At 36.0% G+C, this 16,253-nt stretch overlaps 1 protein-coding gene across 1 annotated transcript in view; it reads left to right on the top strand.

Annotated features, from left to right (window-relative positions):
* LOC123248247 (FRAS1-related extracellular matrix protein 1-like) overlaps positions 1-15,246 on the top strand; it is a 52,572-nt gene extending 37,326 nt beyond the window's left edge. The window contains exons 10-11 of the mRNA XM_044677224.1: positions 4,847-5,014; positions 14,974-15,246. Coding sequence (XP_044533159.1) covers positions 4,847-5,014; positions 14,974-15,246 — 441 coding nt within the window. The remainder of the gene's footprint in view (positions 1-4,846; positions 5,015-14,973) is intronic.
* The last annotated feature ends 1,007 nt before the right edge of the window (positions 15,247-16,253 follow it).

Here is a 16,253-nt window from a genome sequence, read left to right on the forward strand (position 1 = left end):
TGCTGTTGTATTCATTCAATAAACATTTTTAAATACTTACTCTGTGCTAGGCATAGTACTAGGCACTAGGAATATAAAAACAAGAACAAAATATCTCTGCCCTCAAGTACTTTGCCCTAGGGACAGAGAGGTCTAAAGTCTAACAGATTACTGCAAAAACACATATTTTAATAAATATTTAATAACAATAATTTAAATAAATATTTAACAATAAAATAATAAATATCTAATACATTTTATTTAAAGAAAATAAATTTCAAAATTTAATAAAAATTTAATAAAAACAAATATTTAATAAATAACATATCGAATAAATATTTAATAAATAATTTTTAAATAAACAAAAGCTTTTTTAAAGTGCCTTTTGTATGCAGAGCACTTGATAGTGGGAGAGGAATAAAGTTTAGATACAAAGAGAACAAGCATTATTAAGATCCTACTATGCTTCAGGCACTTTACAAATATTCTTTAATTTGATTCTTACAACTACCCTGCAAAACAGGTCCTATTATTATCCCTATTTTACAGTTAAGAAAAATGAGATAGAGGTTAAGTGACTTGCCCAAAGTCACATAGCTAGATCACATATATATTTGAAATTTGAACTTAGGTCTTTCTGATTTCAGGCCCAGTGTTCTACCCACTTGGAACCTGGTAGAGGGATAAGTCATGTACATAGATAACTTTAAAGCTAAGAGCATTAGAGTTCCAAAAAACAGAGACAGGTGGTCTAAAAAATTAATACATGTAAAGTGCTTTCTGAAGCTTATAGAGTTGTGAATTATTATTATCATCATCATCATCATCATCATCATCATCATCATCATCATCCTAGGGGGTAAGGTCATTACAACAAGAAGGAATCATAGCTTTTGAATTGGACATCATAAAAAATTCAGTAGGCAAAGATAGGAGGAGGGTCATTTATTCTAGGAACAAGGGAACCTTCACAACAGAGTTATGGAGGCAAGACAAGACATGGAATGTTCAGGGAGCAGATTTACATGATATAACTTAGACTCAGGAGTTACGTGATGTGATCTCAGATTCAGTACTTTAAAATACAGTATCCACCTTGGCCTCAAACTAATGCTCTTTCAGAGTCATGGAATCACCCTTTCTGTGCTAAGAGAAAGCACTGGACCATGGCCAGAGAAGAAACATGTTATGTTCGTACAATAGACAAAATATCAGTCCAGTAGTCATGTCAAAAGATGAAGTATTGAACTCATTTTCTAAACTATGTTTGGATCAGCCGTGATACAACTGCCTTGAGAGTAAACATGCCAACAATGCCATTTGGTAATCTTGGCAAACAATGACAGTCAGGAAGTATGTTCTCTTCCTGGCCTGTGAGATTTGAATTTGGAAAATGAGATCTCAAATTTGATGGAAAACGCACTAATTGGTGCTAATTTTTCTCTTTAGCCATTCTGATGCTGGGAAATTGTTCATGGTGGATAGCATATCGAAGCTAGTCAAGGATCCTGCAGCTCCGGAACTGAGATCATTCACCCAGGTGTGATATTGTGTATTAATAGCAGGTATACCTAGCCTACACAGTACAACAAAAAGGCATTCTGATGTTGGGGCAGTGGGGAACTAGATGTGGGGACCAAAGTTGGACTGCTTGCTGACTAACCTAGTAATTTTTTTCCTTTGCTTCCTCTTTCCTTAATCCTTCTGCCTTTCCTATTGCCCATGAGAAAGAGAAGATATATGTGCCAAAAGTGGGAATGTATAAGAAATGGTGCTCAAGGCAAAAGAGATTCAGGAACCACAGTATAGTAGCTGATAAGATGTTTTTCATGGACACAGATACAGTCTGTGTCCATTTAGTGTGTGAGTAGAATTTGTAGTGATGTGTAATGTGAGTTCATTCCATAGTTCATAGAACTATCTGTTACATTTTCAGAGATTGTTTTAAATTTGTAAATTTATATTAGTTATAAGAAATATCAGTTATAAGAAATAAATGGGCATAATGCCCTCACTTTTTAAATCTCATTTATTAAATCTCATTTATTTCTTATAACTAATATAAATTTACAAATTTTAGACAATAGCTCTCACATTTACTAGCTGTGTAACTATGGATACAAGTTATCCAACCTCTTCAAGCTTTAGTTTCCTCGACTATGAAATGATAATAATGTCTATCATATCTACTTCATAGGATTGTTTTGAGCCGCAAATGACATAATGTATTTAAAGCATTGTATAAACTTTAGAACACTGAATAAATGCCAGTTTTGTTAATTAATGGTATTAAGAAATATTAACTTCTTGATAACAAGAGACTATGGCTTCTTCATCTTTGTATCTCCATCAGCAGCCTTCTCCAGCTTTTTGTGGATAATAGAAGCTCTGTAAATATTTGCTGAATTATTATTATCTAAACTTGCCCAAATTTTAAAAATAATGGTGTTCAATATAACACACTTACTTCAGTCCTCCAGTACTTAACCATGTTCCACTTGATTGGACCTATCACAGTTATACTTTACTGAAATACCATTTGATAAGTTAAAGTCATGTCCCCACTGTAATGCAGCTTCGTGGTATTCTTTAAGTATAACAGTATATAAACTCAGGCAGATTGATCTTTTGTGATTTGCTGGCACAAGTGAAAATTATACCACCCTGACCACCATACCTCCAAAAAAATTGACAGGGGTCTCCTATGAATTTCCAGAAATCTTTCTATTATTCAGATGCCCTGAAGGAATCTTTCTAACACTGTCGAGGTTCTTTTACAGTAGCTACATCTGAATCTGGCTCCACAACCACTATGGGAAGGTCTTAATGAGAGGCAATGATGTCTAATTACTGTGATTGTAGAGTTTGGAAAAGAGGGAAATATCTGAGGGGGAAGGAGAGATGCTGGAGACTGCTTACCAGATTAGAACTTATTGATAATTTTCAATGTGAGCATTTACATCTCAGAGTCAGAAAATGCTACAAATCGAGCTTAATTTATTGTTTTGTTGAAAATGTTAAAATGATATTAATAATTCAGAGTAAACTTAAAAGTAGATTCTCGATATATTTTCCCCTTGGAAAGCTGATTGGTAAACATTTACCAGGATACCCATTGGAAATATTCCTCTTTATTTTGATGTTTCTTGATGTGAATCCTACATTTTTTTGATAGAGCTCCTGACCCCAGGTTGTTAGATAGAAGTTGCCATGGTATATAAGGGCAAAAACATAGATATATACTTAACTTTCTTTCACACTTCTCAGTCTACCCTTTGTTTGGTTCTTAGCTGTCAGATTCAGCAATTTAATTCATTTGACCAGACATTTATGAAGCCACATTTATGCTGATTAGAACACAGTACTAGGCAGTAGAAGAGAGATGAAATTTAGGCAAGATATGGCCTCTGCCCTCGTGTAGCTCATATTCTATTAAGTAGACAGGAATTTATACATACAATACAAATGTTTTAAAAAAAATAAAAAATAAAGGGTGAAATGAAGTCTAGTTGGAGGTTTGTATCGAGCAGAAAGGGAGAGACCAAGGAAGGCTTGTGGAAGACATGGAATTTAGGTTGGGTTGTGAGTTACATCCATTTCAAATAAAAAAAAAATAACAACAAGATTCGTTGCATGTCTATTGTGCCTAGCCTATGAGGGGGACCTAAATGTTAAATAAGACCCTATTCTTGCCTTTAGGGAACTAATGGAAGATGCTAAGACTTAATCTAATATTTTAATGAATCCAGATTTAACAATGAATCTTTCTACCACTGATGACCCCAACCTACCTATGCCTTCTTAGTCCTGTGTAACTCTTATCCATGTCTTTCCAGAAATCCTCCATAGATGATCTGCTCCATTCACTGGGCACCTTTCTCTGTGACTTTTAATATTACATATGATATTTGTGCTTTCCATCTGGTTTCTCTAGCTGTTACAATACCAAGTTATCTCCTTTTATGGCCCCATCATCATCATCACCACCATTATCATCATCATTATGAAGGCTAGCATACATGTAGTGCTTTAAGGTTTGCAAAGCACTTAACAAAATATTCTCTCATTTTATTCTCACAACAAATGTGGAAGATAGCTGCTACCATTAGTCACATCTTACAGATGATGAACCTGAGGCTGTGACAGATTAAGCAACTTGTCCAGGGACAATACAACCAGTGACTATCTGAGGTGGATCCAAATTCTCATCTTTCTGATTCCTAGTTGAGCGGTCTATGTCCTTTGTGCTACCTAGATGATCAAATACTTCTAATTTACTTTCATATCACTTCTTATGAAAGTAATTGCTGATAAAACTCTTCATACTACCTCCACATCCTGCATGTTTATTATTCATCGTCCTTCAGGTAACTTGTGATTCTTCTGAGATTTATCATGTTTTATGATATATGATTACCAGGAAAACATTGCTGTGAAAAAGATAGGATTTCATTGCAGGGCACAGCTTGGGGGTCACTGAAAATGCTGCACAATTTCCCACATGAGATCCTGCCCACTTTCCTCCTATTCAAAGCTAAGCTCCACTAATTGCTTATCTATAAATAGGTTAAGAGACATAAATAACCATATAAGTATAATGTGAAAACAGAGTAAAATTGAAGCAAGATACGGTAACTTTCAGACAAGAGAGGAGAGCATTACTATGATTTCCTTTCTTTCTATCTTTTTCTTTCCTAATTTGTGAAAAAAGATGACTTAACCTCTTGGAGACCATCTCAGAAGAAATTTTAAGGCTACATTTAAAAATTGCTCTTTAGGATGATCAGTGCCAATTGATATAAAAAATGATGTTACAAGCTCTTGATTGCTACTAACCTGTCTTTCACTTTGTTAATTGTCTTTGCAGCATGCTGTAAACTACATGAAGGTGGCTTACATGCCACCCATGCAAGACATTGGACCCTATGCTCAGCATGTTCAGTTTGTTTTTTCCATCAGTAACCAACATGGTGGCACTTTGCATGGAATTTGCTTTAACATTACTATTCTACCAGTGGATAATGAGGCTCCTGAGGTAGGTACAACTTTGAAGTGAAATAGAAGAGGGAAAAGAAGGAAGGGCAGAAAAGAATTAAACTAAGGTTTCAATTTCTCTTAATATTTTATTTGACCTTTTCTTAAGCTATAGTTTCAGAGCTATAGTTATCCAGGCTGAGATTCATATAAAATATTTTCAAATGAACTTTTAGAGACAAAATGATTGAAGAAGGGGCAAGGGAGAGACCCTTGAAAACTAACCCTCATGAGGAAGATACTCCAGAACACTGATCCCTATAAGTAGAGCTCCTCATTCTCAGAAATTTGGTCTTAAGCCCAATTTTTTCTATCTTCCCAAAGGAATGTAGTGTGCTGCATTATTAACCCCTTAAATTGAAGAGTCTGAGGGCAAAGCCCCAATTTCCCCAGACCAAAGATTTAGAACTAGAAGGTATCTCAGAGATTAACTAGTCTAAATGCACTTTATAGATGTGCGAATTGAAGCTGAGTGAGGTTTTAGTGAGAGTTCTAAAGATTGTAAGCATTAGAAGTGGGATTTGAACCCAGCTCCATAGCTAATGCTTTCCCTCCCTTCAAACCACTCTTTCTCTTATTAGATTAGGAGCAATCTGAGAGTAAGATGTGCAATATCTATTTTCTTTCTATCACTTATAAATAATAGGGTAAGAAGTCATTAAATTGAAAAGAATAAATATTCCTTAGATTTTTTTTGAAATAACATCCTTTAGATATCATTAACTGGGAATGTAGAGAGATTTTTCCACTTCTCATGAGGCCATAGTCTGTTATCTAAAAGATGTGGGGATATTTTCAAATTTCATAAATATCTCTTTAATTTTATTTTCTCCTGCTTCCTTGTGTCTCACATGTTGAACAGTGGAAGGAGATTAAATTATGGGTTTCCTAGCAACCAAAAAGTGCTAATTTGCTTTCACTGCAGGCCAGCAATGCTACCATATAATCTAGATAGGCTTTATAATTTTCCAAAAGGAGCTAAAAATGGATTTATCCTTCTTTCTTTCTTTATCACCCAATGTTTAGATAAATCTTAAGGAACTGTGGCCCATTATTAAAATATAGCTTGCCACCTGTACTGCTTCTATAGTTATGAGACTGATTTTTTCTTTTTTTAAATTAAATTAAAAAATTTAAATTATCAAGGATTTATTTTTGTTTCTCTTCTACCTCCTGCCACCCAATGAGGGGAGAGAGGGAGAGAGAGAGAGAGAGGGAGAGGGAGAGGGAGAGGGAGATGGGGAGAGAGAGAGAGAGAGAGAAAGAGAGAGAGAGAGAGAGAGACATAGAGAGAGAGAGAGAGATATCACATGAACAAAGTCAAGCAAAACATTCCCCAAATTAAAATCCAAAATATGAAAAAATAAATTTCCCATTTTGCATATTAGTCCACCAACCACCACCATCATCATTATCATCATCACCATTCTCTCTCTCTCTCTCTCTCTCTCTCTCTCTCTCTCTCTCTCTCTCTCTCTCTCTCATTTTTCTTTTTTAGTCCCTGGGATCAGGGCTGATCACTTAGTTGATCAGAATTTTTAGGTCTTTCAAAATTGTGCATTTTCATAATATTGATGTTATAGTACAAATTGTTCTTCTGGTTTTGCTTTCTTTTCTCAGCAGCAATTCATAGTTCCCCCCCCCCCCACTTATCTTTGGTCTGTTTCCCTCCTAATTTCTTTCTATATAATAATATTTCATTATATCATATACCACTGGAAACCAAGGAGATTGATATTTTTCACATTTTTTCCAAACCTCCCTTTCTCAGAGTTTATAAATATCATTAGAATCACCATGTGGGGTCTCTTTTTCTTTTCATTAAACACAAAGACATCCAAAGCATGATCTTCTGGAATTAAAAGGGATACAAAAATTGAATGGCATCTCCTCTGCTTATTTGTACATTTGGGAAAGAGACTAAACAGGGTGGCAATATAATGGGAAAAGCATTGAATGCAGAATTAATGGACCAGGGTTTGAATCCCAGCTTTGTCATTTACTAACTAATATGAACCTGGAATCAGGAAGATTAAGTTCAAGTCTGGCTTCAGATACTTACTAGCTTTGTGACCCTGGGCAAGTCACTTAAATGTGTTTGCCTCTCTTTCATCACTTGTAAAATGAACTGGAGAAGGAAAAGACAAATCACTCTAGTATCTTTGCCAAAAAAGCCCCAAATTAGGTCACAAAGAGTCAGACATAACTGAAAGACAACTAATGTGGCTTTGGGAAAATGATTTTAACTCTTAGAGCCTCACTTTCCACATTTGTAAAATGGGAGTGATGGTGAACAAAATGATCTTTTAGGTCCTTTTTTGCATCTAAAGATTAAATGGCTTGATGGTCTTAATCACTCTATAAAAATTATTTTTGTTGTTGTATTATTATGCACAGGAATCCTTTTTCAGCAGTATTCTCTGCCAATTCCCCCTCTTTTCTATATTCCATTCCTATTTTGATGAAACCAGTTTTAACCTGTACAAAGACAAATTTGTTAAGAATGCAACTGATCATGAAAGCAACGCTTGTCCTTTAATACACTCATCATTCAGGGCATTTTGTAAATTGAACAAAAAATGTTAAGGCATTGCTAAGAAAAATCACTAAATTATGCATAATAACTCATATTTCTTTTAGGAGAAATATGCTCAGAGATAGGAAATTCAATAGATGAAATGAGAAAGTACTTTCTTTTGAACTGGAGTAAAATAGACAGGAGTACTTTTGGGGGCATCATACCAGTAAATAGTTCTGTGATGTACTAAAGGGAAAGGAGTATTGGGCACTGAGTCAGAAGTCCTTTGCTTGAGTCCCAGTTCAGTCACTCACGAGCTGGGGAAATCATTTAATTTCTCAGAGCCTGAATCTCCTCATATGTAAGATGGTGATAATAATACTTAAGTGACCTTCCTTATAGGCATATTGGGAGGAAAGTGCTTTGTATACATTAAAGTACCACTTAGATGTGAATTAACATTATTAATCTGTTCTGTGGGAATGAAGAAAAGACTTTGTTAAATGAGGCACTAAGAAGCAGAATTAGCTTATTAAGCTTGAAAAAGACAGTCACGAGGATGATTCTCTAAACCAAAAAAACCCTACATTGAGAGAGAAGTTCTAAGGGCTTTTGACTCAAAACTGTCTTGAAGTTCCAATAACTTGCACAAACTCTTGAAAAAAGGTGGTGGTACAGAAATGATGAAACATATATCAAATTCAAGGTAGTCTGGAAGACAAAGCGATGAATAAAATATTAATGAAGGAAAGAAGGAAACATTTATTAAGCACCTACTATGTGCCAGACCCTCTGCAAAGTATCCTATAAATATTATCTTAATTGATTCTCACAACAACCTCAGAAGGTATGTGCTATTATCCCCATTTTGCAGTTGGAGAAACTGAGGGATAAAAAGGTTAAATGATTTGCCGAAGATCATGAAGCCAGTAAGTGTCTGAGACTGGATTTGAACTCAAATCTTCCTGAATCCAGGTCCAGCACTGTATTTACTGTGGGAATATGGGTTAAACTGGATCCCTATAGAAGTCTCTTTTAACTCTGAGATTCTTCTGTTCTGTGGACTAGAACATAAATTTTTATTTCTTTTAAAAATTGCTTTTTAGTGCAGTCTGAAAATATTGATGCTTTGATATTTTGATTACTATTCTAATAAAGAGCTTTGATTGTTAGCATAATAAATAGAGCTGTGACATACCATTTGATGCCAGCATACCTAAACTGTAGGTTCCATTTTTTAAAAAGATTGAATCAGAAAACCTAAATTTATGAAGTGATAGCAAAATATTTTAAGGTTACAGAAGCCAGGGTTCTGTTCAAACACATGGTACATTTGTATATGAGAAGGAACTCTGTTTTTGCTAGCCAACTTCCTCCTCCTTCTATGGAGAAGGAATTTGGCTGATCATTACTTTTAGTCTTTAGCAACTTAATTATACTTCACATTTGGAAACAGTTTTTCAGAAATGTATTAATTTCAAGTTACAAATGTGAAGGACATTATTATAAACATTTATATTACATTATTCCCCTATTGCTTTATTATGCAATTCAATTCAACCAACTTTTATTTAATAGCTATTATGTGCACAGCAAAGTGCTATTGTACATTTGTCATATGCCACACTTAAACTGTTTTCAGGTTCATTTTGAACAACCGAGATTTGCTTAAGGCTTATTGTAAGTATAAAAAGATATATGTTGCAAGGTAGTCTTTTTCTGAACCAGATTTGGGATTTTATCTGTATAGAGATCTGCTGATAAGGATGGCCCTCTCATTCCATCCAGACATTTCATCTTACTTTCCTCTGTGTTTTTCTACACTCCAGTAAGAGCAAACTACTCTTTTACTTCTGAATACGCCTTAATTTAAAGCCTCTGTGCACCTGCACCCCCCCTACAACATAGTGGTAGGGGGTTGCCTAAGACCCTTGGGAGGTTGTGATCATCCAGGGTCTCAAAGCAAGTAAGTGTCAGAAGTGAATCTTAAGCCTAGGTCTTCCTGTCTCTAAGACCAACTCTTCTCTATGTTTTCGTCCCATTTTAGTTATTTTGTTTTAATAGAAAGAAAACCCTGCATTGTCCATTTTGTTTATCCTTGATCCTAATATATTATTTTTATTCTAAACTTTGTGTCATTAAAAATGTTTTAAAGTATCCCCAGTTTGGGGCTTACAAATTAATTTTTAAATAGATACTTCATTTATTTGTCTCTTTGAGGAGAACCAGTGAGTTGAAAAAACTCTTGCTAATTGGGTCCAATTTCAAAATTCTTTGCTTAGTGTTTAAGGCCCTTGCACAATCCTAATTTTCCAGACTTATTTCATTATTACTCTCCTCTATGTATTCTATGCTCCAGTAAGACTGAACTACTCTTTTACTTCTGAATACACTTTAACTCCAAGCCTTTGTTCCCCTTGTTTCCTCCAGTGGAATGCTCTCTTTTCTCTATTTTCACCTATCAAATTTCTAGACTTTCTTTAAAATCTAACTCAAATGCTACCTCCATCATGAAATCTTCCCTGATTCCTCTAGTTGTTGAGTGGACCCTTAGTGTGTTTCCATTGGGATAATGGAGGAAACAATTGATATAAAAGTTGTTGCATAGGATAGAATCAATAGAAGTTGGTAACTGACTATGAGAAATGAGAGAGGAAAGACTCAAAGTTAATATCAAGACTTGGAACATGAGAGTGTGGGCGAATGATCACTGACAGAAATGTGTAGTCAGAGTGGAAATCAGGCTTAGGGAACAAGGTAATAAACTTGGATTTGGTCATATTGAGTTTGAGGCGCCTATGGGACTTAGAGGTGGAGATGTTCCAAAGGTACCTGGAGATAGATACAAATGTAGTCAACTCAAGATAAAGAAAATTTCAGAAAAAAAGTGATAGTTGAAGACATGGGACTGACTGATCTCTCTAAGGATAAGATAGTGTAGAAAGAGAAGAGGCGAGTCAAAGGAAAGATCCATAGGGAAAAGGGGAACTTTGGTTTAGCTTAATTTTAAATTTAATTTAGTAGAATTTATTATTTGTTGGAGGATTTTTTTTTATCACAGAGAACTTTGATTGCTTCCTTCTTTCCAGGTATTCACCAACTCCCTGCAAGTAGAAGAAGGAGGTCTATGTATCATCACAACAGAACACATTCTGATTTCAGATATGGATACAATACAAGATAAACTCAGACTGTCCCTCCAGAGAATGCCACTGCATGGAATGGTTGAACTGAATGGTTTTCCTCTAAGCCAAGGAGACAAATTTTCATGGGGAGATCTCCATGCATTAAAAGTTAGGTTAGAAAAGCTTACTGTCTTCTCAGTATATGCTTGAGCATACTAATAAGGGCAGGGGAAGTTTATTTGGAGGTCCATGGACTTCCAAGGGATCATGAATAGATTTCAGGGGACTTATGAAAATATATTTTCAAATGAAATGGTTTCCTTTGTAATTCTATGCATTTTATTTTATTCATTTAAAAACATTCTGAGAAGATGGAAAAGGGTCTCCAGGCTTGGATATGGGAGGTCCTCAGTTCAAATCTGACCTCAGATACTTTGTAGCTGTGTGACCATGGGCAAGACACTTATTCCCAGTTGCCTAGCCCTTACTGCTCTTCTCTGCCTTGGAACTGATACTTAGAAAATTTGATTCCACATCTCCTTTTAATTGGTACTATTTATAATCAATTGATTTTGTCTTGTTTCTGATTAAGTCATGGTTCTTTGTCTCTGAACTTAGTTCAGAAATTCAGCAGTCTGCAAAAAGTTAAGTTTAGAAATCCAGTTCTTCTGCTAATCACTGTTCTATTCTTGCCACAAGGAAATCTGCTGTCTTTGAGGGATGTGGGTGGATACCAAGGAGACCGGTCCAGTATCTATCTACCATGAAGCTATCCTTCAAGGATGTCTAATCCACTGCTTTTGATCTTGCAGGTGGACTCAAATATAGGCATTTCTTAGACACAGGAAGTAGAAAGTTGTTGCTAGTCCTTCATTCCCATTTTCCAATCAATCATATTGTTCCCCCACACCTCAGCTCTGTAACCAATGATATTGATTTTATCATTCATGATATAAGACTCTTGTAACCATCCTACTTTGGTCTCTCCCTACAAAGTCCTATTCTGTACTTCCTGAAATCTATAAAAGAACTCTCCCGTAGTTGGAGTCTTAGCTTTGCTGAGGAAGCTGAGATCCTATTTATTGGTAAATTCATACTTCATGAATAAATTGATTGTGCTTGGAACTTTATGCCTTAGTTTACCTTAATTTTAGCTAGTAGAGAGGTCCAGAGGACTAACAAAGCCATCCATGACACAAAAAAGACTAAGAATCCCTAAAACTAGGTAATAGGCAGGTGGAGAGCCAAGTAATTTTTGTCTTGACCTCTCAGTCAAAGGTGACTTTTTCTATTAGATCTTAGGGAAATGTCATATATTTTAACCTGAGTCTGAGATTTGTGTCTCAACCATTTTGATTCTCCCTGGCTTACAATATGATTGTGTCCAGAGGAAGGATATATGTAGATTTAGGGTGGTGCTGGTGGGAAGAAGAATCAATAAGAATCAATAAAATTTTATTAAGTGCCCACTACATGCTTAATCCTGGGTAAGAAGATTAATCAACATAAATCCTAAGCCAGTTATAAGGAAGCTTGTCCAATATATGTTAATACTGACTATATTAGATTACATTGAAACTGAGTCTATTAAATGTTGACCAATGTATAGCTTGGGAGATGCTCCTTAATGACTCAGTTTTCTTAGAATTAAAATACACAAAAGAAGCACAGCAGATTGAGTTAAGCTTTTCCATGCACAATTCCTTGGTTCATTACTAATTACTGCCATAATTTCCTCAGGTATCACCATGATGGGTCAGAGGTTCTTCATGACAACATACTCTTTGAGGCAACAGATGGCACAAATTCTGCAGAATTTGTCCTTCAGGTCAAGGTTAGTGTGATGTTCCCTCCCTATATTATATTGAAATCTAGTTCTGAAAACTCCAAGGACTATAGGTAAAGAGTTGAAGCATCTTGTCAAACTCCCTCTTTTTACAGATGAGGAAACTGAGTCCTGTTGTAGTTAAGCAACTTGTTTAAGATCACACAAGCAATGGAGATGGGATCTGATGCACTTTCTCTGTCCCAGAGCCATTATTCTTTTCACTGTAGGACAGATGTTCCTGAGGAGGATGCTCCTCAGGTTAAGCTTTGTGATTACCATTACCACCCCAAAAGCACTTGACCTGAGGGGTGAAGGAATCGTTTTTTCACATATTTCTATGTCCTAGTACTTTTTGGAGTCTATTATAGAGTAGGTACTTAATAAAGGTTTATTAACTTGACTTGATATAGTAGGAAGGGTTTGATTCAGCAGCTCTGCCAGTGTGAATTCAGAGTCAAGTTTTACTTTCTTCTTTTGAGTCTAGTTGTATTTAGAAAAATCTGGGGCTGGATTTGGGCCTCTGTCTCCATAGCTGATGACCAAGCAGCATTTCAGCGACAAAAATGAGTATAATCTTTACTGATAGTCTATCTCAACTGGAGGAAGGAGTAGGGGAAAAAAGAGAATTCTCTTTGAAAGGCAAATTTCAGGAAAAAAACAACAACCCTGTCTTCTACTTACATCCATCTTATTGCTGACAATATACAGGGCAGTTTGGGAAATAATCTGCTTATTGTTACTCTTTAAACAAAAGCTTATGCTCTTTGAAAGCTCTTTAGAGGTGAAGCCATATTTTTAAAAAGTATTTCTGATTTTCCAAACAGGAGGAATGTTCTTAATTCTCTTGCCTCTGGACTTTATTACCCTTTTATTGAAGCTCTTTTTTTTTGAATACCACAAGATGGTCAACATTGATTTATTGATGAAAAAGTTTCCTTAGTCAGAGCAGAGAATAATAGTATATGGAATAAATTCATTCAGAACATTTGGAGCAAGCTACCTTTTCCATGCAAAACAGATTTATTTATTATACATATAAATAAATATGTATATACACACATATGTGTATATATTTACAGATATGTATACACAGAGAAAAAACACTCACTGTTGGTTAAGTTATTGTGCCATAAGACCTCATAGAATTATAAATTTAGACTAAATAGCTTTCAGAGGTCATCTAATCGAACCCCTACTTTTTACTTACAGAAGAGGAAACTGAGGCCCAGAGACATTTATGTCTCTGGGATCAGGCAGATGATAAACATTAGAGGTGAAATTTAACTTAGGCCCTCTGTTTCCAGAGCTAGTTATCTAAAAGGAAATAGTTACAGTTATAGCCCATGGGAAGTAGTGGAAGTATTCCATTAGGGAAGTTCCAGTCATCCCTATTTAAGGAATGTTGGGGAATCTTTCTATCTTTTATCCCCCTCAGATTTCTATATGATCATTGATAAGTCATGTGGAAAAATGCTACGTGTGACAATGGTACAAATCCAAACCCCTCAGTGTTCCAAGCTGGTCTACATAAGATAGAGGGATTTTTCACACTAGAAGTTTCCTACACCAAGAAAAACCACAGGTTTATATCAACTGGGAAATCATCAGGCCAGTCAAATGCTGTATGAAATTAGACTTGCTATAAATTTTCTTATCCTTTTTTCCCATCAGATGGCAGAGAAGGCTCTTTGGATTTTAGAGTTGGAAGGGACTTAAATTAAAAAAAAAGTTTAATAACATGGGAGGGACTTTTATGCATGGACTTCTTAATTTACAGATGATGATGTTCAAGTTAAATGTATTGCCCAAGGTCACCCAGGTAGTATGTAGTAGAGGCAGTTTTTTAATCCAAGTCCTCTGACCTTAGGTCCAGTACACTTTCCAACATCTCTGAGTTGTCTTTATTATTGACTCCAGCTGACTAATTCCATGCGTACTGCAATTCAAGCTCAAGTCAAAATTTCTGGAATTCACATGCCACTTGTGTCCATTCATAGGTCCAGAGCATCTTCCTGGGTAGTGGGAGAATGGGACTGGAGGAAAGCATCACAGCCACCAAGCAACTTGTGCTAAAAATAACTTTGATGAGTTAAATTTAAATGAGTCAGGACACATGGATTAAATTTCCCTTAAAATATGTGTAAGTTGAACAATGAAAGAGAAGAGTGCTTTATATTTTGCCAGCTCTGGAACAATTGAAATACAGTGTGAGAGGGTTTGGCTGGACTCAAAATGATAACTGTACTCACCCACCCCCATTTAAAATGTCCCTCACATGGGTCATTTTTTGCAAAATGGCACATGTGGGGATTGTTAAAAGATGCAGGCTGCTTGGCCAATTTCCATGCCTATTGTTTCATGTGTCTGGAAGATTGAAAACCCCTGTTTCTCCCTCTGTGAGCTATGGATTACCAATTAGGCAATTTGTCATTTTTTTTCTTTTTCTTTTTTCTTTTTTTCTGGAAGCCAACCATTCCTTTTTTGCTTAGGTTTTACCTGTAAATGATGAACCCCCAGTCCTGAAGGCTGATCTCACTCCCACGCTGCATTGTCCTGAGGGAGAAGAAGTGGTCATCTCTTCAGAACATGTTTATGCCACTGACATGGACAGCGATGACACCAAACTGATGTTCATGATTGCACGTCAGCCTCAACATGGGGTCGTGAGGAAATCCGGGATCACTGTGGACCACTTCACCCAGGGAGACATTGATGCTGGAACTGTAACATACAAACACACAAGTAAATGGCATTCAGTGTAAAGATGGGTATGGGAGGTGGAACAGGATACAGTCAAATAAAGATTAGGGATCCTCCACTTTTGTCACCCCATTGCTCCTTAGGGCTCCAGTGTGACCTTTCATATTTCTCATTCTTCTTTTGTAAATAAAAAGCCCATAGTTTGCCTTCAGACATCATGACCACACAGCTTGTTCCAACTAGTTGTTTCAATATAGAAATAGATCTTAAAGGCTAGAAAAGTGGATTACACAGGAAGTCAATTAAATGAGTTCAGAGAATTCAATTCTCTGGGCCTTTAGTTTGGAAGCTTCTAGGCCACCAAAACAGCTTCCAAGGATACCCTATTCATTTTCTCTACAGTCTTTCATGGTGTGTTGGTGAACTGAGGTTTCAAGAAATGCTATTTTAGACAATATTTACGTGTAGTCCAATGGACTACCAAATAACTACTTTAACTGATACCCATGAAAGAACCTCATCAAAGAGAAAAATGTATAAATATCTCTAAAATTTGTTGCTTAGAACTGAATCAAATACTACAGATTTGTTTGAGCCTGAGCAGAGAATAGAGAAACTATCATGTTATTAGCTCTGGGCATCATTTATCTCTCAATATAGCCTGAAGGCAGCATTAGCATTTTTTGCTCCTATATCACACTGTTGACTCATTGAGCTTGCAGCCCTCACTAAAAATCCCCAGATCTTTTTTAGCTGAATTTCTATGTAGTCCTTCCTTCCCCACAGAAGGTTATTTTGAAATAGTCCTCTTTAAGTGCCAATGTTGTGGTCTATTGGAAAGAACATTGTCTCTAGGACTGGTGGGTCTAGGTTCAAACCCCAACTCAGATGTTTATGTAACTCACCACTTGAGGTTCAACAATCCCAGAATGTAATACAACAGAAATTTTTTGGGGAAATTTTCCAAATTTGTGCATGTGTGTATGTGACCAGGTTAATGGATAATTTTGGGAAGGGGTGGGAGAGAGAGAGAGACAGACAGACAGACAGACAGATAAACAGAGACAGA

Source organism: Gracilinanus agilis, chromosome 1 (genome assembly GCF_016433145.1).
Source record: "Gracilinanus agilis isolate LMUSP501 chromosome 1, AgileGrace, whole genome shotgun sequence".
NCBI lineage: Eukaryota > Metazoa > Chordata > Mammalia > Didelphimorphia > Didelphidae > Gracilinanus > Gracilinanus agilis.